This window comes from Cydia amplana, chromosome 26 (genome assembly GCF_948474715.1).
Source record: "Cydia amplana chromosome 26, ilCydAmpl1.1, whole genome shotgun sequence".
NCBI classification, from domain to species: Eukaryota; Metazoa; Arthropoda; class Insecta; order Lepidoptera; family Tortricidae; genus Cydia; species Cydia amplana.
This window is the reverse complement of record NC_086094.1, coordinates 8302351-8325393: the sequence shown is the minus strand read 5'-3', so window position 1 is coordinate 8325393 and position 23043 is coordinate 8302351. Positions and strand designations below refer to the sequence as shown.

The 23043-nt window shown below is 35.8% G+C and overlaps 1 protein-coding gene across 2 annotated transcripts in view; it reads right to left on the bottom strand.

Annotated features, from left to right (window-relative positions):
• LOC134660288 (Kv channel-interacting protein 4-like) overlaps positions 1-23043 on the bottom strand; it is a 46447-nt gene that overhangs the window by 3832 nt on the left and 19572 nt on the right. For both annotated transcript variants that reach the window (XM_063516039.1, XM_063516040.1), the window contains exons 3-5: positions 8823-8944; positions 8158-8227; positions 7318-7388 (exon numbers count right to left, since the gene is read on the bottom strand). In XM_063516039.1, the coding sequence (XP_063372109.1) occupies positions 7318-7388; positions 8158-8227; positions 8823-8944 (263 nt within the window). The remainder of the gene's footprint in view (positions 1-7317; positions 7389-8157; positions 8228-8822; positions 8945-23043) is intronic.

Sequence of the window (23043 nt, the reverse complement as noted above, 5' to 3'; positions counted from 1 at the left end):
AATTTACTTCGTTATTGTTTAGCTATTGTATCTTCACGATTATATTTAGCTAAAATGTATATTTACTAATGTATAAGAAAACGCTCTAAAATGTCATCTGTACTCGAATATTGTGGCAATTTTCCGTTTTTGGAGGTACGTGACAAACACGTATACTGCGCTCTTGCTGTAATCAAAATATACCAACGAAGAAATTTATTTTATTCACTACATCACCCTACCACCTGTATTATTAATTCCATGGATTTATTTACGATTATTTTGTTACTTCATTAATACTACTTTGTTACTACATGTCACACGGAAGTTTAAATACAAACTCAAACATCATCCTGTGTGCAACATTACGTCATTTTTACGTCATCGGCACTTTTTGTCCGACCCCTGGTGATAGCGTCAGCAATTTAAAAGAATTGTCCACCTAAAACAAAGAGGTAGTGGAAATGGCAGTCACAGGCAATCGCTCAAGCTATTCAATAAGCGTGAGGTGTGGCCTCACTGCGAGCGGAGGCGATTTTGTAAGTGTAAAAATATGGCTGCATACTCAAAAATATATCCTAACTCTTATGTCAGCGAACTAAGAACTATACAACGTGTTACATCAGCCACTGAAAGTGGGGTGGGTACTCGTTGTATAGGTCATACTGAGCAACTTTTACTATGGGACCAACCCCGAAATTGCGATAAGAAAATTGACAATCCTATACAAGATATCAACATCAGCCAGCCAAAATGTATGGGAGAGTCAATTTTTTTTTTCCCATAGTAAAAGTTGCTCAATATGCCCATCCCACTTTCACTGGCTGGCGTACACCTTGTATGGGACATATATATGAGTAAGTTGTATGTATAATATATATGTAAATAAAGCCTTTTTGTTGCCTACCATTGATTATCTATGAGTACTTGTGACACATATGTTGAGACATTAAATGTCATAGGCTTTATTCAATTAATAAATTATATTGAAAATAGATATTGATTAAAATACAAAGATATGGAATATTAGCTTTAAATGTTGTTTCTCTTTCAGGTAAGAGTTTTAGTTATTATTATTTCGGTCTGTATTATTATTTAAATATCATTGTTTGTAATAAAATTTCCTCTTTCAGAGCAACACAATTTAGTTTTTATTTCGTCGTGTCTCAACGGACACTATAACATATTATAAAACAACATTTCTACAGCTATTCTGAACCACCATGGAAAAACTTAAGTTTGAATTTGTTGTGAAAGCGGGCGAAGATCCGAAAACAAATGTATGCTGCATGACGTCGATTACAAATGCGGACAAGAATATTTTTTTGATTCCGGAAAAACTGCAACCAGTGAGACTGCACGAGACGATTATCAAAACCCCAGCATACGAAAAAGTCAAACTTACGTTACAAAAAAGACATGATAAGAGACAAGTATGGATATCAATGACACCAGAACAGATAAGTATTTATATGGATGAAGATGGAAATATGCAATTTAAAGGATATTTGTTAGAAGAAATTACACTTGAACCTCAACTACAGGCGCCAGCTGCGGGTATTTCAGAAGAGGCATTGGCAAAGATCTTGGAGAATTTTGTTGATAAAAAGAGAGATATATCCAAGAATCAGAACATAAAGAAACTGACCGAGAAAATGGTTTTAGAAAAATTTACGAACAAAACGACAAATGCAAGTCAATGGCTGACTACTTTTGAGACCGAGTGCCGTCGTGTAGGAATAGAAGAGGATACACAGAAGATCGAGACGCTTAGGTTGTTTTTGGAAGATTCCTGTTTGGACTGGTACAGGTCAATGATAATTAAATTTACAGTGGACTCGGACTGGTCGCAATGGAGCAAAATGTTTTGTGAAACTTATGCCGACAAAGGTTGGTCGCCGGTCAGGTATGCAATGTTTTTTAAATATAGACAGGGATCTCTACTCGAATATGCTATAAAAAAAGAAAGGCTTCTGCTAGAGATAAATAAAAAGATGGATAAATCTACGTTGATAGACCTTATTGCTATAGGGTTGCCAATATTTGTAGCTGATAGGATAGACAGAGAAGATCTAAAAGAAACTGAGGATTTATTTAACAATCTTAGAGGTTTAGAACACTTGGTGAGCAAGAAGATTTGGGAAAAAAAATCGGTGAGTCTAGAAAATAAGAATAAGGAGAAGAATGGAAAAGATTATCATCCATGTAGAATTTGTGAAAAAGAAAATAAGGGAAACCGGTACCATCCTGAGTCGTTGTGTTGGTTTAAAAATAAAAATACTGATGGGCCAAAACGGGAGCAAATAAGAAGCGTTAATCATTCCGAGTTAGAGGTAGAATTAAGTGAAATAGATCCAAAAAACTTGTGATTCCGCCATTAATTAAAACTAAGCTATTGTTAAATAATACTTTACAACTTCTAGGAGTTTATGATTCAGGGTCTAATGTATCTTTAATAAGTTCGAAGTTGTTGCGTATTAAAAATAATACAATTAGCAAAAAAGGTGTAACTGCTTACTTGAGAACAATTGATGGCGTTAAAAAACCTATAGGAATGGTAACTTTAAAGATAAAGATTTTTGATATGGAACATGACGTTAATGTGTTCGTTGTAGATGAGAAGAATTTTAACTATGATTTCTTGATTGGGTTAGATTGCATAGGGAAATTCCGCCTCACCCAACATGACACTTTAGAGATTACACAAAATACACAGATGATAGAAAATGATAAAAATGTCGATACCGGAAATGCTATAATGTATCCCGGTGTATCAGATTCCGAAACAGAAGAAAAACAAAATATAAGCTTAAAACATAATGATTTGTGTATAGAAGAAGAAACTCGAAATGAAACAAATAACATAATATATGAAATAAACTTTAATGAGCACATAGAGGTTAAAAATTTTGATGTTGCAGTGAGTCATTTGACTTCGCAGCAGCAATCTGAAATAGACGAACTGATTAGTAGATATAAAACACTTTTTGCAAAAGATAAGTTTGATATAGGTACAGTGAAAGATTATGAGGCACACATTGACCTACAAATAGAGAAATATTGTAGTAAAAGACCTTATAGGTGCACATTTGAAGATAGGAAAGAAATAGAACAACAGGTATCACAGCTATTACAAAAAAAGTTGATTGAGGAGTCGTATAGTCCTTTTGCCGCGCCAGTAACATTAGCTTACAAAAAAGAAGACGGAAGAAAAACAAGGTTGTGTATAGATTTTCGAGACTTAAATAAAATTGTAGTTCCTGAATCACAACCGTTTCCATTAATTGAAGACTTAATGGTTAAAACAAGAAAGTGTAAATTTTTCTCGGCATTAGACATAAACTCAGCTTTCTGGTCAATTCCTATGAAGGTTGAAGATAGGAAAAAAACTGCTTTTGTCACTCAAGAAGGGCATTATCAATGGACCTGTCTCCCTTTTGGTTTGAAAACCTCACCTGCCATTTTCCAGCGAATACTGAGTAGTATTATAAGAAAACATGGATTATCAGATTTCACGGTAAATTATATTGACGATATTTTAATATTTTCGGAAACATTTACAGACCACATAAAACACTTGTCTTTACTGTTGGAGGCAATATCAAATGAAGGGTTTAGATTGAAATTCTCAAAATGTAACTTCGCACAAGATTCAGTTAAGTATTTAGGTCATGTCATACAAAATAATACAATATCTCCGCTAAAAGATAATTTGATTGCCATTAAAGATTTCCCTATACCAAAAACACAAAAAAATGTTCGCCAATTTTTGGGTAAAATAAACTTTTACGGAAAATATGTTCCAAATATATCACTAATATTAGACCCATTACATAATTTGTTAAGAAAAGGACAACTATTCGTGTGGTCAGAAAGATGCCAAGAATCATTTGAGACTATAAAAAAACTATTGTGTTCACAACCAATTTTAGCAATCTTTGACCCAGATCTGCCCATACACATTTACACGGATGCATCAATCCAAGGCATAGGCGCGATTTTGAAGCAACCTCAGAATAATGCAGAGGAGAAACCTTGCGCATATTTTTCAAGAAAATTAAATGATACTCAGAAAAAGAAGAAAGCTATATACTTAGAATGTTTAGCGATCAAAGAAGCAGTAAAATACTGGCAATATTGGCTCATAGGGAAGAAGTTTACAGTTTTCTCAGACCATAAACCTCTTGAAAAGATGAATATTAAGGCTAGGACGGATGAAGAATTAGGAGACCTAACATATTACTTATCACAATTTAATTTTGAAGTAGTTTACTCTCCAGGGAAATACAACATAGAAGCAGATTGTTTAAGCCGGAATCCGGTATTAGAACCAAATGAGAATCAAGATGAAACATTAAAAATCGTAAACTTTATCAAATTAGAAGACATAATAGATGATCAAGATAATAATGAAGATATAATACAAAATAGAAACAAACTGAAGTTAAAAGATAATGTATACTATAAGAATATTCGAAAAAAAGATAAAATTATTCTAACAGAGGATTTTTGTAAAAAGATTATTGAAAATACACATAATTATTACTGTCACATAGGCATAAAACAAATGGAAAAGAAAATAAAACCTTTCTATGTAGCGAAAAAATTATCAAAACATATCAGGGAATTTTGTGATAACTGTGAAATTTGTATAAAAAATAAATCCAGAGGAAAATTTAAATTTGGATTAATGTCACACTTAGGTCCTGCTACATTCCCGTTTGAAATAGTGTCTATTGACACTATTGGTGGATTTGGGGGCTCACGCTCCACAAAAACATATTTGCATTTACTTGTAGATCACTTTACAAGACATGCCTTTATTTTGACATCTAAAACACAGAATGCTAGTGATTTTATAAAGCTTGTTCAAAAAGTTCCTCAGGGTAATAAAATTGGCACGATTCTGTCTGATCAGTACCCAGGTATAAATTCAAGAGAATTCAAGCTCTATTTAGAAAATGAAAATATTCCCATTATATTTACTGCAGTAAATGCCCCATTTTCTAATGGATTAAATGAGAGACTAAACCAAACTCTGGTCAATAAAATCCGATGTAAGATTAATGAAAGAAAGGATAAGTTAGCATGGACAACTATTGCTCACGAATGTACTCAAAGGTATAATGAAACGGAACATACAGTGACAGGGTTTTCTCCAAAATATTTGTTGGAAGGACAAAGTGTAGATATTTTACCGATAGAATTAAAGCAAGGAGGAACGAGGAAGAACTTGTTAGAAGATAGAAAAATTGCGTTAGAAAATACTATAAAGTCGCATAATTATAATAAAAAACAATATGATAAGAATAGAAAAATGTGTGATCTCAAAGTAGGAGACTTAGTATTTGTGGAAAACGGAAATCGCTTAAATAGAAAGAAACTTGATGAAATAAAAGTTGGTCCATATAAAATCTTAGAAAAAATATCAGACTCAATTTATAAGATAAACACGGGACACAGGAAATTAGAGTCAAATTTTTTTCACATAACGAAACTTGTTCCAATATCAAAAGAATCTTAAGTGTGCTATAATATAGTAGGTATATTTTCTCATAAATATCATAATCATAATATGATATTTATGAGTGGGGGGGGGGAGATGTAAATAAAGCCTTTTTGTTGCCTACCATTGATTATCTATGAGTACTTGTGACACATATGTTGAGACATTAAATGTCATAGGCTTTATTCAATTAATAAATTATATTGAAAATAGATATTGATTAAAATACAAAGATATGGAATATTAGCTTTAAATGTTGTTTCTCTTTCAGGTAAGAGTTTTAGTTATTATTATTTCGGTCTGTATTATTATTTAAATATCATTGTTTGTAATAAAATTTCCTCTTTCAGAGCAACACAATTTAGTTTTTATTTCGTCGTGTCTCAACGGACACTATAACATATTATATATATATATTTACACTTTGACTGTACGAGTCATAGAGTCCGTCTAAGCTGTGTATTGATTTTTAACGGAGTGCGAATGCATTTACGCACGGTGTGTGGTGCGTTTCGATGGCTACGCAACTGTCACTACGAACGACGGCCTGGCCTACAACAGTATAACTGGATCAGGCATGAGGGGTGGGGGGAAATGACCGAACGGGACAGTCTTATGTATCTTTCAGTAGGAGTAGCAGCGAAAGCGCTATTATTGTTTGTCCTTGTCACAGTCTCACATTTTTTTTAAATTCCCCACCGTAAATTTATATGGATTATGGTGGGCAACAAATAAATTCGACCAATCATAGTGTCGCAATGCATATGTTTTGTCCCTCACGGATGCATGCGTATAGCGCATCTATAGGATCCTACCTATGAGTGAAGTACATTCTTAAATCGAAATTGATAAGATCTTGACAAATTCAAAACCTTCAAAATGTTCGGTGAATTCCGCTCACACTGGGCCGTACAAACTTAATACCAATTTTTCCAATAGTTGGGAGCCCGCCAGCTTAGTGGGTTCGATTCTCGGCCCAGGTCGTTATTCAGCCCAACAATGGTTAATACTAGTGGGAACCGCGTCTTTGTCTGTTCCATGATGTTAAACTATCTATTGTTGTTAAATCGGCTATTTTTGGAAATATTAAGGTGTGAGCTTATATGCGTTCACTGGGTGTGAGCGATAGCACAGAATAAATAATAGTACTAAGTACAGAAGACTCACTCTCTAACAAAACGCGTCTGCTACGATCAGTACAGATATGGCCGCTAGGCTTTCCCCAAAATTGGGGCCGAACGGATGTACTTTTAGCTACCTGTAGCAAAGCGACGAAATCGCGGAGTGAGACACGCCTGGCGATAGGTGCCGCCGCGACGCCCGCGAAATTATCTTGCAATTGCGAATATTAGACATGATTTCGATTTTTAAAACATCTATGTATGTATGCTTGAGAAAGATTTGTTAATTAATAATTACGAAGTTATTGGTTAAGTTGAGTGGATCTCATTTATGACATAGGCATATTTTATTTATTGTGACATAAACATACAAACTAAACAATATTATTATTCTTTCATTGTTTTTGGGTTAATTTAAGTACCTAAAAAAAAGTTATTATACTTAACTTAAGACTTTATAAAAAGTCTATTCATTCAAAAAATTCCTGACAGTTTCGTGTTGCGTCCGCATTCCTGTTGACAAAAGGCCATAATTCCTGACATGTCCGGAGAATTCCCGACATCTGCGTGACAGTGGAAGACCCTTTCTAACAAAAGCTGGCAAAAGTGTCATCAGCAGCTGTATTACAAGTTACAAGCTTTTAAGAAACGGGCCCCTGGTACCCCAGGCGATATTATAAGTAATCATAGAAAAGTAAAAACAATACTGACCTCAAAGTTGATTTTCCCGCTCTGCTTGTGTTTGACAGTGTTGAAGACTAGCTGGGCGTACTGCGTTGCATCTGAAAAAGTTTTTGACAAAAATTACATTTTTGGTACAAGCTTTTATCGCTGACTGTACATTTTTCTTCACAGGCAACTAATACTCATTGAAACAATTCTAAAAACCTCAAACACAATTAGGTTTCATTGTTATATCACAGAGTTCCTATGGCTACCTCTTGTCTCCATCATCAGATCAGCTCGATGGTATCATAATATTGCATTGTCACCCGACTTACATATGTACGCAAATTTTCAGCTTCATTGGAAGTCGGGAAGTGGGTCAAATTTAACCTTTTCAACGCTTTTCGTCCCATGCTAAAATGTGACTTATACGCCAAATGGTTGCAATATGAAGAGCGAAAATAAACCTTATCTGTCAGCAGGAAAATTGCTTTGACAGCGTCCGTCATAGCCTTTTTAGTGGCTGTTGGCGTCATGGGCACGACAGCACTCGACCACTTTAGTGGCTCTTGGCGTTGAAAAGGTTAACTTGCAAGATTTGACCCGTACAAACATACATGGGTATATTGTAAATGTAAAAAAGCTTGTAAATTTCTTGGACCGGTTCGATGTGTATACGGATTTTCTTGTTGATTCAATTTTTTTTTTCAAAATGGTTCATTACATCTAATCTAAGAGTAAAGGGTCCGCCGGACGAAATCGGCCTGTCAGTTAGAACAAAATTTTGACAGTTTCGAACAACTGACAGGCCGATACCGTCCGGTGGACTGGTAATCAGTGGGCCCCTTTAAGTTCATAGAACTATTAATATTAAATAGTACTTACCACCCAGAGGAAAGAATTGACAGAAGATATGCTTGAAGGATTCCTCATCGACCACTCCTGACGGACATTCCTGAAAAAAAAAAATTAAAAATAGGTAGATGTTGTCTGTCTCTACTTTGAATCAATTGTTCTTTTCTTTTGTATCTTTTTACTGAGGTGTGCCAATAAAGAGTATTCTATCTATCTAATCTATATTTTTAGTTAATTAAATTTTGTATTATTGAAGTGGAAACTTCTTTAGCGGCGCTGTGCGCTTTTTGTGATGGGGAAAAAATGTTAAACTCGTAACAGGTGTCACGTGACCGTAAGACGTAAGACGGACACGTGACCTGATCGAAAAACTGTTACTTCAATGTCATTGAGTTTTTCTTTATTGATTTAAATGCCATCTAGTGAGTTCCCCTCTAACTGGTATTAATATAACTCGAGTACTAACAGTGATGTGATGTGCTTAGGGGTTTCAAGTAATGCGACGAAATAACGCTAGATGGCGTTAACCTCAATTATACATAGTGCTGCAGACATTTTGCAATAGTGATTGAGTTTTCACTTCTGCCGGCACTCCCTGAGTGCAACCCGTCGTTTTTTTCTGTTTTTATATTTTTGTTTGTTTGAAAATAAAAGTATTATTTATCCTATGGGTCTTAACATATTGAGTAGGGTACCTGTTTGAACCCCCGATACATGAGTTGTATCTCCCTCGCCGTGAACTTGGAGCCCCGGGCCAGCTCCTTCAGCCCCTCGGGGCGGTGCCGCGCCGGCAAGGGGGCCTCTTCACACTCTTCCTCTGTCAACAAATAGAAATGGGTTAAGGTTGCAATCCAGTTCCGACTGTCTCATCATCTTCCTCGCGTTGTCCCGGCATTTTGCCACGGCTCATGGTGAAGTGTTCGGCGTTCAGGGGTTATAATGATAACACAAGAGTCGAGTAAATACTCAATATATTGGTAGAAAGCGCTGGCCTTATATACTAAAGTTTTAACAGGCTTGATCGAGTGGAAGTTATGGCAATGGTCATTAACCATTGTATTACAGTAAGTCAAGGTTTATGGCATCGTTAACTTAATGTTCTGTAAAGTAGTAAAGTACATATGTGGGAGATAGGTATCAGCTGTATCAAGAGCAGTGTGCCAGCTGATAGCAGTTGTGTATGAGCTGACTACACTACAGCTTTCCCGTTTTTTTTTTTTTTTTTGAGACAAAAAATATTATTATTATTTTTTGGCTTAAGTGAACTTATATCAATGGTATACATATTGGTTCTTAAAATTATGAATATAATAAAAATCTTAATGCTAATTGGATATACAATTTGCTTACATGCCTATTTCTAAGATTACATGTTCCTTATATGGTTATGAAACACATTGTTGCATTAACATGAAACTGTTAATATGATATTTAATTGTTATGCATTATAGATTAATTCTCTGTGTCATGGAGATAGTGGTTCCTTATATGGACGGTGGTATGCGATGGGATGTTAGGTTTTCTGTTACATTATTTATCTTATAGCTAAAAGTGCGGTATTGACATTTAGTATGTTTCTTACTTATAATTATTCCTATGTAACATTAGATATACTACTGTAAACAATGCGTTGCTTGCTTTCTTACGTTCTAACAAGGAAGATGGAGATCCTTTTTTGGATTTTGTCGGCTTGGTAAGTTTGAAGGTGATCGGTTTTAAATTGCATTTGTAAAATAAGAAATGTGGATTGTTAGATTATCAGATTAGTTCCGTCGCTTACTTCGCGGATTTGTGTCGGTCGATCATGGAACTTGTAATTACGTTTGAATTTGACTTGTGTGTTTGTGTGTGTATGTGTGTGTGTTTCTTGTGTCTGGTGTGCCGAAAAGGTGAGTTCTAATAGTAATAGTGCTTTGTTCTGTTTTGGTGTACAATATTTTCTTTTCCTGATACTAATATTTTTAAATTTTGACCTTAGTCTTGAAATACTGTGTAGGGTTAATACTGGGTCCATCTTATCTCTATCTTCCTTTTTTTATTAATATTATGTTTCCTACGTTATTGTTACATGAATTTTTTTTCTTCATATTTTTGTTTTTTAAGTTTTGTCTTAATTAAATTATGTCCAGCGTCCTCCTGGGACTTTTGTAATCTATACTTAAGTTCTAGGGAATAAGAGGTAAAATTATAAATTGGGTCTATCTGTTATATATAATTACGGTTCAGTGTAAACTGATATTTTTAGATGCCGAAAAGTGTAATGATTTGAAAAATTGATTTATAATCTTGATAATATGTCATTGACAATGTAAAGGTTGCATTCATATGTGTTGTTTTGTTTTTGTGCTGCATGGCTTTTTTTTTTTCAATATGTTCTTACTTAATGCTAATATTTATACCCTGATTTTGAATAACAGTGTATGGGTCTTTTATACATTGGGTAATAATAACTATGTGGTTAAAGGGTTTTTCTACATTGGTGACGAAAAACTCGTGTTGTAGTATAATATAATACTCTAAACTTTTAAATTAAGTGGTATTCTTTTGAGTGAAATAAGTTTTGTATTATTTTATTTATTTTATATATATATGTTTTTTTTTTTACATTGACCTATTGTAGATATGGCAAGTAGGTTGTTAGGTATCTTTGCGAATTCTCTTCGACATGTAAACTGGTCATTAACTCATTAATTTATTATTATATTATGGACACAATACTACGTGTATTGTATTTACATGTAAGGTATTTTTTGTGATTTAATTGTTTTTTTTTTCATTAATTTAACTTATTTTTAATTAAGTATGTATTTTTTTTTTATTTAATTGATTTGTTTATTATTATCACTGTAATTGTAGGTATTTATTTAATGTTGGTATTACGTTTTTTGTTTTTTTTTTTTTAGTTAATGTTCTTTGCGCCGGGAACGACTTGAAGCGTTGTCTTTTTTTTTAATTTATAATTTTAATTGTAATTTTAGATATAAATATTAAATTTGTTCTGAATTCTGTTATAAAACATGTATTTTTTTTTTTTTTTTTTTTTTTTTTTCGAGTAAATACTCAATATATTGGTAGAAAGCGCTGGCCTTATATACTAAAGTTTTAACAGGCTTGATCGAGTGGAAGTTATGGCAATGGTCATTAACCATTGTATTACAGTAAGTCAAGGTTTATGGCATCGTTAACTTAATGTTCTGTAATGTAGTAAAGTACATATGTGGGAGATAGGTATCAGCTGTATCAAGAGCAGTGTGCCAGCTGATAGCAGTTGTGTATGAGCTGACTACACTACAATGGGAGCCTGGGGTCCGCTTGGCAACTAATCCCAGTAATTGGCGTGGGCACTAGTTTTTACGAAAGCGACTGCCATCTGACCTTCCAACCCAGAGGGTAAACTAGGCCCGTATTGGGATTAGTCCGGTTTCCTCACGATGTTTTCCTTCACCGAAAAGCGACTGGTAAATATCAAATGATATTTCGTACATAAGTTCCGAAAAACTCATTGGTACGAGCCGGGGTTCGAACCCGCGACCTCCGGATTGCAAGTCGCACGCTCTTACCGCTAGGCCACCAGCGCTTCAATCCAGTTCCGACTGTAAGGAGTGTTAAATTATCATAGTGTTTGATCGAATTTATTTATTCCCCACCATAATCCATACTAATTTATGGTGGGGAATAAAAAAATGTGAGACTGTGACAAGGACAAACAATAATAGCGCTTTCGCTGCTACTCCTACTGAAAGATACATAAGACTATCCCGTTCGGTCATTTCCTCCCACCCCTCATGCCTGATCCAGTTAAAATACTAGATTCATGGTTTGCCCGCATTTTCGTTGTCATAATTTATTTGGTTCAGAAACGCGTCTCTTTTCAGGATTGCCATATCTAAGACAAACCTCAGGGTAACATTCCATTTCTGACCGCACCTGCACTACTGGTACTGAACGCGTCGCTGTTACTGTCAATTTCTATAGTAAAATGAACAGTAGTGCAGCTGCGGTTGGAAATGGACTGTCACCTTCACCTAACCTAAAATGTTAACGGTTTCAGTTTTATGACTAATGATAATATGACAAACAATACATTATGACTTAAAACTTTTTGGGAAACAATAGAGACCCGATATTCTGATAATGGGATCCTTGAGAAATTGGGGGAACTCTTCAAATTTTCTCTATCAGGTATCTATTAGGTACTGTTCATTAGATGAATAGGGTTCCATTATCACTCTTTGGGTATGGAACCCTAAAAATGACTAAGTATAAGTAAAATTTCTTGTTTTTCCAAAAAGGACAATTTTTTGGTGTTAGTAAATACTGATTTAAACTTTCACGATTTTTACACATTATTAAAAACAGTCTTCTCCGAGACCACGGGGACAACGCCGTCCTCGAAACGTCGGAGGTAAATCTTAAAACTTAGATACGCGATTAAGTCCCCTTGTACAATTTTAATAATTAGTAAATACTATTAGTAAAACTGGTTTATAACCGATAGTATAATCTTCTTGTCCTGGGATTCACTAAAATTTTACTAATGATTAATATTTTTTACTCGTTTCTACTAAAATTTTCTCACCGTGTAGGTTTTACGGTTTTAAAAAGAAGCATTACTGTGCTAAAAGTGATGAAGTGTGAGTACATCAAAATATTCTGTACGCCTTTACGAGCTATTCGGCTCTATACAAGTACGTCTCAAAAGAGCTTTCAGAGCTGAAAAACCTGTTTCAGCTCTTTGAAACTGTTTACTTTACTGAAACACAACATTGAATAGTTGCTGAGGGCTGTCTCATGCATAATAACCATATTCACACAACTTTTTATAATACCTAATATATTTAAAAAATAAATATTTTGGCAAAAATGTCATTTTTGGTACAAGCTTTTACCGCTGACTGTACTTTTCTTTTCACAGACAACTAATACTCATCGAGACAATTCTAAAAACCCCTAACACAATTAGGTTGCGTTGTTTTATCACAGAGTTCCTATGGCCACCTCCTGTCTCCATCATCAGATCAGCTCCATGGTACCATACATACAATGCAAGTTAAGTAAAAGCTCGTAAGCTTGCAGAATTGGCTGAAACTGATGTATGGAGTGAGCACTCTATGTCTTCTTAATTCTCTTTGGTCATATACAGACCCCTTACAAACATAGGCTGTTAAATTTTGTTCCTTTCCATATACACAGAATTGTCAATGTAATAGCATAGAAAAAAAATTGCTCACTCCATACATCAGTTTTGGTACCAAAAAGACTATTAATTTCAGTGTCTACATTTCTAGCATAGAGAAATATAGTAAGACAAGAGTGCTCACTCCATACATCAGTTAGACTATTAATTTCAGTGTCTAACATCTAGCATCGAGTAGCGGCACTATCAGTACTGCTACTTGACAATAGATGTAGCACTGACCGGAAAACTGCCGGAAAGTCTTATGTTGTTGAGCATTAGACTTTCCGGTCGGTGCTACATCTAATGTCAAGTAGCAGTACTGATAATTCCGCTACTCGATGCTAATAGTCTTTTTGGTACTAAAACTGATGTATGGAGTGAGCACTCTTGTCTTACTATATTTCTCTATGGTAGAGAGAGAGAGAGAGAGAGAGATCTTTATTTGCATACCATTTTTAGATGTTACATACATGGACCCTGGAAAGGGTGTAGCAAAAATTAGGTAGTTCACAATATCACAGTTTGCTTATTATTACTTCTTACTAATTATTATCATTCTTATACATTTTCAAAATTTTCTAAATTGCACTTTCTAACTAATACTTCTTGTTAGGTACCTATAAACAAGGATTTCTACATATTCGTATTAAGTATAACCGTTCGTTTTACTTAATATAAAATATGTTATAATATACAATTATGTTTATATATACAACACAAGTTACAAGTACAAGCTACATACAAGGTACATAGCTTTACATAATATCATCCTCCATAAATTCGGCTATTGAGTAGTAACATTTATCCATCAGCATAGTTTTAAGGCGGTTTATGAAGTTAGAGTCTGTTTTTAAATATGTGGGGATTTTATTGTAAACATTTATGGCTCTGTAGTATGGTCCGTTCTTGTATATTTCTAATTTAGGCTTCGGGAGTTCTATGTAGTGTTGACGTCGAGGGTTTTGACAAAATTGGAATAAATGTAGGTTTTTTCGGACAAATGTAGCTACTTCCAAAATGTACAGAGAGGGGAGGGTCAGTAAGTTAAGATTTTTGAAGTGTGGTCTACAGCTGTGGGGTGGATGTATATTTACTAGGATCCTGATACATTTTTTCTGCATGATGAAAACGTTTTGAATGTCGGTGCTGTGGCCCCACAAGAGAAGTCCGTAGCGTAGTTAGGGACAAACGATTTTCAACGGTTTGTTAGATTTGACAGACGTTTATTAATGGCCTTGGTGTTCTAAGTATTCGTTTCTGTTTATAACATGTTTATAATGGGTACCAAAGCGAAAGATTTTCTTTTCCGTTCTGTGTAATGGCCTGTTTGCTGATTTAATGAATATTTTCCTCCTCATTACAGTTCTAGTTCTAAAAGTACTCGAATTTCAATTGAACCGAATATTAATCGTAACTCCGGTTCGCTTAATGAGAAGAGTTTGTAAGCACTTTCAACCACATCGCGAAAACTGCCGAACTGCAAACCATAGATTACCCCCCACTAGATACCTCAGAGCAATGGGTCTTTTGTGCATGAATAGAACGAGATCATAATGCGACATAAGCGGCCCGATTCGAACTGTAAGATATGTCAAATATTACGTCTAGATACGGTATGGATTAGATAGGTATGTCAGTGTCAAAAGTGACGTTATTGTTTGAAGAAACGTCACTTTTGACACTTTACTGTATGTACTAACCTAACCTAACCTAGCCTAGAGTTAGACCAAGACAAGTCTGCAACGATTTTAATAGCACACGCAGTTATTTTAACCGTCAAAATTCTATGAAATTATGACGTATTATTAAATAACACTTGCACTGCGAGTGCTATCAAATCGTTGCAGACTTATCTTGGTTTAACTCTACCCTTTCAGACAAAAAGATCAAAATTTAAAAGAAATCGCGAAACAAACATAAAATACTTATTTATTTTATGGGTTAAATATAAATTCATGTATTCATTCGAGATTTGGATTTTTGAAACACAAAATACGACACAAAATGTACCGCCGGCAGTCTGTATCGCATTGCAATTAGTAGCCCAATGCGAACAATGCTTATAATATTTATTTATTTAGTACAAGTGTAGTAGTTACAATTATCGCGAAACTACTTATAAGATATCACAGCGATACGATACCGATCTGTCAGTGACGAAACTGACATTTCTTCAAACAAAAACGGCACTTTTGATGACAGATCGGTATCGTAGGTATCGCTGTTACATCTTATAAGCATTTTTCGAATTGGGCCGTAGGTTTCAAGTAATAACTTCCGACCCGGCTCCTACAATGCAAAATTATTCGTAAAAACTTCGTAGCACCGCTACGGCGTAGCTGCTACGCGCTACGAGTTCGCTACGTAGTCTCTGCAGTATCCATTAGTGTAAGGCCTGAGTGGACGCTCGCTCGGCGGGGCGTGCAGCGTGGCTGTGGGCTCACGCGTGATGTGAGCAGCGTGCACTAAGGCCGCTCCTATACGTGCGCATTTGTTTAACATGCACGCCGCACGCCCCGCCCCGCTGCACGCCCAACAAGAGCGTCCACTCAGGCCAGATGGAACATACTTTATACGCTTTATTTTATTTATTTAAGTATTTCTATTTATGTTTATATATATTATTTGTAGCAATGTGTATTCAAAACTTGCATTTCATTCATTTTAGTGATTATAAACTATTAAATTGTTTTAGTTTGTCATTCATCGTTACTTCTGTTTTGTTTTATTCATTTCCTTAAAGGTTAACTGGAAGAGATCCCATACAGGGATAAGTTCGCCTTTGTTGTATTTAATTTACTCTGTAACCATGTTTCTCGTGTTTCTATTTCCATGTGCAATAAAGTATATACATACATGTATACATACATACATACATACATATTTGATAGACTGCCGCAATAACTCGGTGACAGCAGATTTTTATTAAAAGTGTTTTTAGGGTTCCGTAGCCAAATGGCAAAAAACGGAACCCTTATAGATTCGCCATGTCTGTCTGTCTGTCTGTCTGTCTGTCTGTCCGTCTGTCCGTCTGTCCGTCTGTCCGTCTGTCTGTCCGTCCGTCTGTCTGTCCGTCCGTATGTCACAGCCACTTTTCTCTGAAACTATAAGAACTATACTGTTGAAACTTGGTAAGTAGATGTATTCTGTGAACCGCATTAAGATTTTCACACAAAAATAGAAAAAAAAACAATAAATTTTTGGGGTTCCCCATACTTTGAACTGAAACTCAAAAATTTTTTTTTCATCAAACCCATACGTGTGGGGTATCTATGGATAGGTCTTCAAAAATGATATTGAGGTTTCTAATATCATTTTTTTCTAAACTGAATAGTTTGCGCGAGAGACACTTCCAAAGTGGTAAAATGTGTGTCCCCCCCCCCTGTAACTTCTAAAATAAGAGAATGATAAAACTAAAAAAAATATATTATGTACATTACCATGTAAACTTCCACCGAAAATTGGTTTGAACGAGATCTAGTAAGTAGTTTTTTTTATACGTCATAAATCGCCTAAATACGGAACCCTTCATGGGCGAGTCCGACTCGCACTTGGCCGCTTTTTTTTTTGTCACGTCAATGTCAAAAATTAGTTCCTCTGGTTGCCGTTGGCGCTAGCTGCAGAATTCAATTCAATTTCAAAGAATTCTACGCGCCTCTTGTGCCATCCCACTAGCACGGGGTTAACCGGTTAAACCGTTAATCCAGTGTCAAATTGTACTGGTAACCATGGTAACTCCAGGTTTAATCGGTTAACCCCGGGTTAGTGGCATGGTGCAAGTGGCCCTTAAAGAAGTAAGTAAAGTTTTTTCTAAAATTAACAATGATTTTATGTACATACAGAATATTTACATAAATGTGACGTTCCACGGCAAAAGGTACCTTATGGACATTGGCGCTTACGTCGCATAGCGCCGCAATAATAATAGCGCGCGGCGGCGGAGCGGCGTTAATAATAGCGTAAGCGCCAACGTCCATAAGGTACCTTTATCCGTGGGACGTCACAAATGTATTGACAATGCGGTCATTATCTCTGCACCACTTGCCTATCTTACTAACCCGGGGTTAACCGGTTAAACCGCTAACCCAGTGTCTAAATAATACAAATAAATAGTGATAGAAATAGCGACGTTTCTCACATTGCGATGTTTCTTTGTTCCCTCTCGGCTGTCATTCCGTGACATCTTTGAGTGACAGTTGACATGACATGAGCTTAGTGTGTAGAATACATAGAAGGTAGCTACCTATAGAAGTGGTCTACGCGTGCCTCCGTGAGGGACAAAATATACGTAATGCGACGCTATGATTGGTCGAATTTATTTGTTATGATGGGCATCAAAAAAATTCGACCAATCACCATACTAATTTACGGTGGGGAATAAAAAAAATGTGAGACTGTGACAAGGACAAACAATAATAGCGCTTTCGCTGCTACTCCTACTGAGAGATACATAAGTCTATCCCGTTCTGTCAGTTATCCCCACCACTCATGCCCAATCCAGTTTAATACTAGATTCATGGTAGCGCGAACTCGCATGCGATTTTAGTTACATTGCGGACTGTTGGTTACGTCCAATTTAACCGACCAATCAAAACCCGCAATGTAATGAAACTCGCACTCGAGTTCTCGTATCGTCTAAAAGAGCCGTAAAAGTATAGGATATTGTACTCGTAGTACCTACATCATTTCTCAGCCATAATACAATTCGGGAACAATTTTCAAAATGGCGGCTTGTAACTCCAAAGGGATTCTATTCTTAGCCTGAAAATACAAGCTATCAGTCTTGTATTACCTTATGACTTTTTTTATACGTGTGGTCACATCGCGTACGTGACTGGACTATTGAGTCTGGACCATAGAGAAAAAAATACATAGAGTGCTCACTCCATACATCAGTTTTAGTACCAAAAAGACTATTACCATCTAGCATCGAGTAGCGGAACTATCAGTACTGCTACTTGACAATAGATGTAGCACCGACCGGAAAGTCTTATGCTGTTGAGATAAGACTTTCCGGTCGGTGCTACATCTATTGTCAAGTAGCAGTACTGATAGTTCCGCTACTCGATGCTAGATGTAGACACTGAAATTAATAGTCTGAACTGATGTATGGAGTGAGCACTCTATGTATTTTTTTCTCTATGGGCTGGACAAAGAAAATTTTGTATAGAGGCGTATTTTCAAAATAAATTTTGGAGTCACAGTTTTACTGCCATCTGTCGACACAGGATTAAAACTTTTAGAACGCCATTTGACTTTGAATCTTGTTCTTTTACTGATATGTGTTAAACTGTTAAATATCAAACGGAGGCGGTGTCCGTACTCTACACGAGCATAGGCCAAACTGTTATAGAATCCTTCGCTTCGTTAAGGATTCAATGTACGCCCTCGCCGAAAATATGTCGTTTTGCTCTCTTGTGACACAATCTACTGTTTGACGTCAGGTGCAAGTTCGAATTGGCCTGTTAGCTTACTCATTTCTCTATGCTGATGTTTAAAATAACATATCGTATCTTATACTGGGTCCTATCATGTTCAGACATGTGTAATAACAACACGTTTCTCGCTGCAGTGGACTTGTACGTGACTTGTTTCCAAATGTAAGCAGACATTTGTTAGTTTTGCTTTCATATTATTTAAATTTATATCTGAATTCGTAATTTACATTGTACTATAAGTGCCGACAAACTTAGGGATTTAAGGCACGAGGGTTAAACAAACCTTTCTACCTAGTGAAATACAGAACATTATATACAATCTTTTCTGCTTTGACCTAAGGTTGACTGGTAGAGAAGAGAATGCCTCATGGCTGAAGTTCGCCTTTTGTCACTGTATATTTTTAACTGTGCAATAAATTTTAAATAAATAAGTTTAACTTAAATATTCATATTAGATACTAAACTTAAATACAGATTTAATTATCACAATATAAGGTATTTGGCTGTATTTAAAATAAATTATTTTACACCATGCAAGAAGCTCAAAGCTCAATAGAGAAACGTAGATAGCAGTTATTTTTAGACACAATTTCTATTTTATTTAAAACTCGTATAAAACTATAAATTATTTGATTGTTACGTCACATGCTAGTGTTTCATATAAATCCCATAGTAGAATAATCGTTTTGTTTGACAGTTCGAAAAAAGAAAGATCAGTTTCTTTTAAAGACTAATAGTCAAAATACCCTATTACGCCGTCGTAACAGTAACTTTACATCATTAGTGCTTCTGAACCGGAAATGTAAACCAAATAACCTAATCCCGAGCTCAAAAACCAATTCCAAATACAACTGGACGGACAAGCGGACAAACATTAATATTAGATGAGGTACGCTCGCGGTCGCAAGTGCACATTTACATTGGGCAAATACCCAGGTTTTGGGTCAACATTACGGTAACTCATTTCGAGTGAAATGAGACTTAAGATGGCAATTTTCGACGATAAATATTAAGATTGCGGAACAAAATAAAATGTAGCCTAGGTGGGCCATTTTTAGTGTTCCGTGCAAAACTTTTTTAATTTGCTGTCGTTTTTTTATTTTTCTCAGATTTTGATGAAATTTGGTGGATAGATAGAGTTCCTTATTTTGTACAACATAAGCGCAATTTCCCTGTCAAAAACTTCCACTGAGTTACGGAAAACATATGGAATTTTGCGTAACTGAGTGGGAATAATTTCCCATACATTTTTTTGTCCCCAATTTGGACCGATCTAGATGAAATGTGATATGGGGATAGTTTGAGACCGGGGAAGGACAGAAAATAGTTTTAGTCAATCATCATCATAATTCCTGGTTAACTGGACGAGATCCCATTAATCCCATACAGGGATAAGTTCACCTTTGTTGTATTTCATTGACTCTGTAAGTAACTGTGTTTCTTGTATTTTTATTTTTATGTGCAATAAAGTATATACATACATACATACATAACTCCACGTAGACGAAGTTGTGGGCATAAGAAGTAAAAAATAAATAAACAAACGCGTTGTCGCCGACTGTACATATTTCAGGCGTCTCATACAATATGCATGGAACCTAACGATTCATCCTAATGGATTACATCCATGACCCAATATCGACTTTATCTTGTTTACAAACAGTCCAAATTTGCTGAGCAATAAATGAATATTAGGCCGTTTTGTGTGAAAAATAGGTTTGTTTTTAGATAGTATTGATTTTAGTTACACAAATAGGAAGGATGATATTGTTTTTGATGTTGACTTACAGTTGGTTATTTAGAAATGGTGTTCAGAAATACTAATAATAAATGGCGGCACCCTAGATTAGGTTTTTTATAATGTGTTTATCACGGAAGAAAGAAAGAGCGCGCCGCGCTGTGTTTATATGTATTTTTGAGACAAAAAATAAATAAAGAGTAATAAATAATAAATATTATAGGACATTCTTACACAGATCGACTGAGTCCCACAGTAAGCTCAAGAAGGCTTGTGTCGAGGGTACTCAGACAACGATATATATAATATACAAATACATAAATATGTACATAGAAAACACAAGGCTCAGGAACAAATATCTGTGCTGATCACACAAATAAATGCCCTTACCGGGATTCGAACCCAGGACCGTGGCTTCACAGGCAGGGTCACTACCTACTAGGACAGACCAGTCGTTAACGAAATGTCACTAAACTTAACACATTCACTGTATACTGTACAAGCGACCCGCCCCGGCTTCGCACGGGTTAACTAATTATACATTAACCTTCGTCTTAAATCACTCTATCTATTAAAAAAAACCGCATCAAAATCCGTTGCGTAGTTTTAAAGATCTAAGCATACATAGGGACAGACAGCGGGAAGGGACTTTATACTATATATACTAGCGGTAGGGTAGATCAACGAATTTACACAAAACCTTTACAAATTATACATCAAAACCTTCCTCAATAATCACTTTATTAATAGGTGAAAACCGCATGAAAATCCGTTCAGTAGTTTTTGAGTTTATCGCGAAGATACAAACAGACAGACGCGGCAGGGGACGTTGTTTTATAATACATATGTATTGAATAGTATTGATGTAGTGATACTGCCAAGAATATGTGGTGAAGGCCGGATAAAAACACAAATCAAAATATTTAATGAAATAAATTGATTTCTTCCAAAAGTTGTGTGTTAAGAAACTGATTAAGTATTTTATTTTTTACTTGGTACTAGCTGTGCCGTGGAGATAATGTTGTCTTCGTTTTTTTTATTTGGCAAAAATGTGTATTTACTGTCAAAGTAGTTTCGGAGTACTGTGACAGACTGACAGATGGACAGAAAATGTAGAACTTGGAGGATATAACCAAACGGAGACGCCTTGTCTGTAATTTTTAGTACAAAACAATCTGCCGGGGAGGGGCACGTCAAATGTATCTACGTAACGTAAAAATAGCCATGTCAGATAAACCTCAGTCCATACATTGTGTATGTCCATTGGCCGCCTATTTTCGACAGATGGGAACGCCTGTTAATGGCTACTCCGTTTGGTTATATACTCAAAGGTGTGGAAAGACAATACTTTAGGTTCCCTTTTTCCTTTTGAGTTACGGAACTCGTCTAAAAAACGAAAAAAGCATTGAATTAAAAAATCTTTTACATTTTGCCTTTAACTAAACCTATGATAATATTTGGAAATATCCTTTTCACAGAAACTTATCATTCCGAGAAAGCGAAATTTTACTTTCATTCATTTTTTCGGTGAAAATGTTGTGATTCTTTACAAAAGAACGTCTTAGACATAACCCTTCCTTTGATGAGACCCCTTGTTACTATTTCAGGCGAGTCGAGGTCTCAGAATATTTGGGACCATTATTACAGACCTCAAGACACAAGTGTTGTATCTTGAGGTCCACTATACCATTTTTAAGGTTTCGTACCTCAAAAGGAAACAACGGAACCCTTATAGGATCACTCGTGCGTCTGTCTGTCTGTCTGTCCGACCATTCCTCTCACCCCTTTTATCTCCGAAACTACTGGGTCGAAAATTTTGAAAAAATACACAAAATAGTAGATGGTAGGAAAACCTATTAGAAATGTGCAGTCAAGCGTGAGTCAGACTTAATTACTTAGTTTTTGTCCTAACCCTACGGGGTTTTTAAAGACATTTCACTGAAATATTCACGTTCGACATAAAAAAATATATTTTTAAAAATTGGGTAATGTACGGAACTTTTGGAACGCGAGTCCGAGTCGCACTTGCAGTGGCGTAGCGTGAACTAATCTGGCCGTGGGCGACGCCGCATCTGTGAGGCCGTTTTCTTTCACTGGCCCTTTTGGCCTTCGGCCTCGCCCTTTTGGGCGCGAGGCCGTGGGCCCACTTCGCCCACGCCTAGCTCCGCCACTGCGCACTTGACCGGTTTTTAATTGAAAAAAAATGGGTATTCAGATTCTACGATTGGCGCTCGAACTCTCTGAGCGGGAAGAATATATCCCGCAACCCTCTTCATGTCTCAAAAGCCTGGCTACAAAAGTAAAATGCCGTAACTGACCAACTTTTCCAATTACATCTTCTCTATCTGGGGTGATTTTTATTTTTAACAAAAACAAATTGAAATGGAATACGGCTGATATTTATTTGACGTTAAAGGAATAATTATCATTTATTTACAAACAAGATATATACAGTGGTATTACAAAAATAAATTAAAAACTAGCTTAAATCTAAAATAGGCCCTTGAGGCATTTCCTCGCTGTATTGCATTGCTGATACGTTGTGCGAGGTAGCCGCCAGC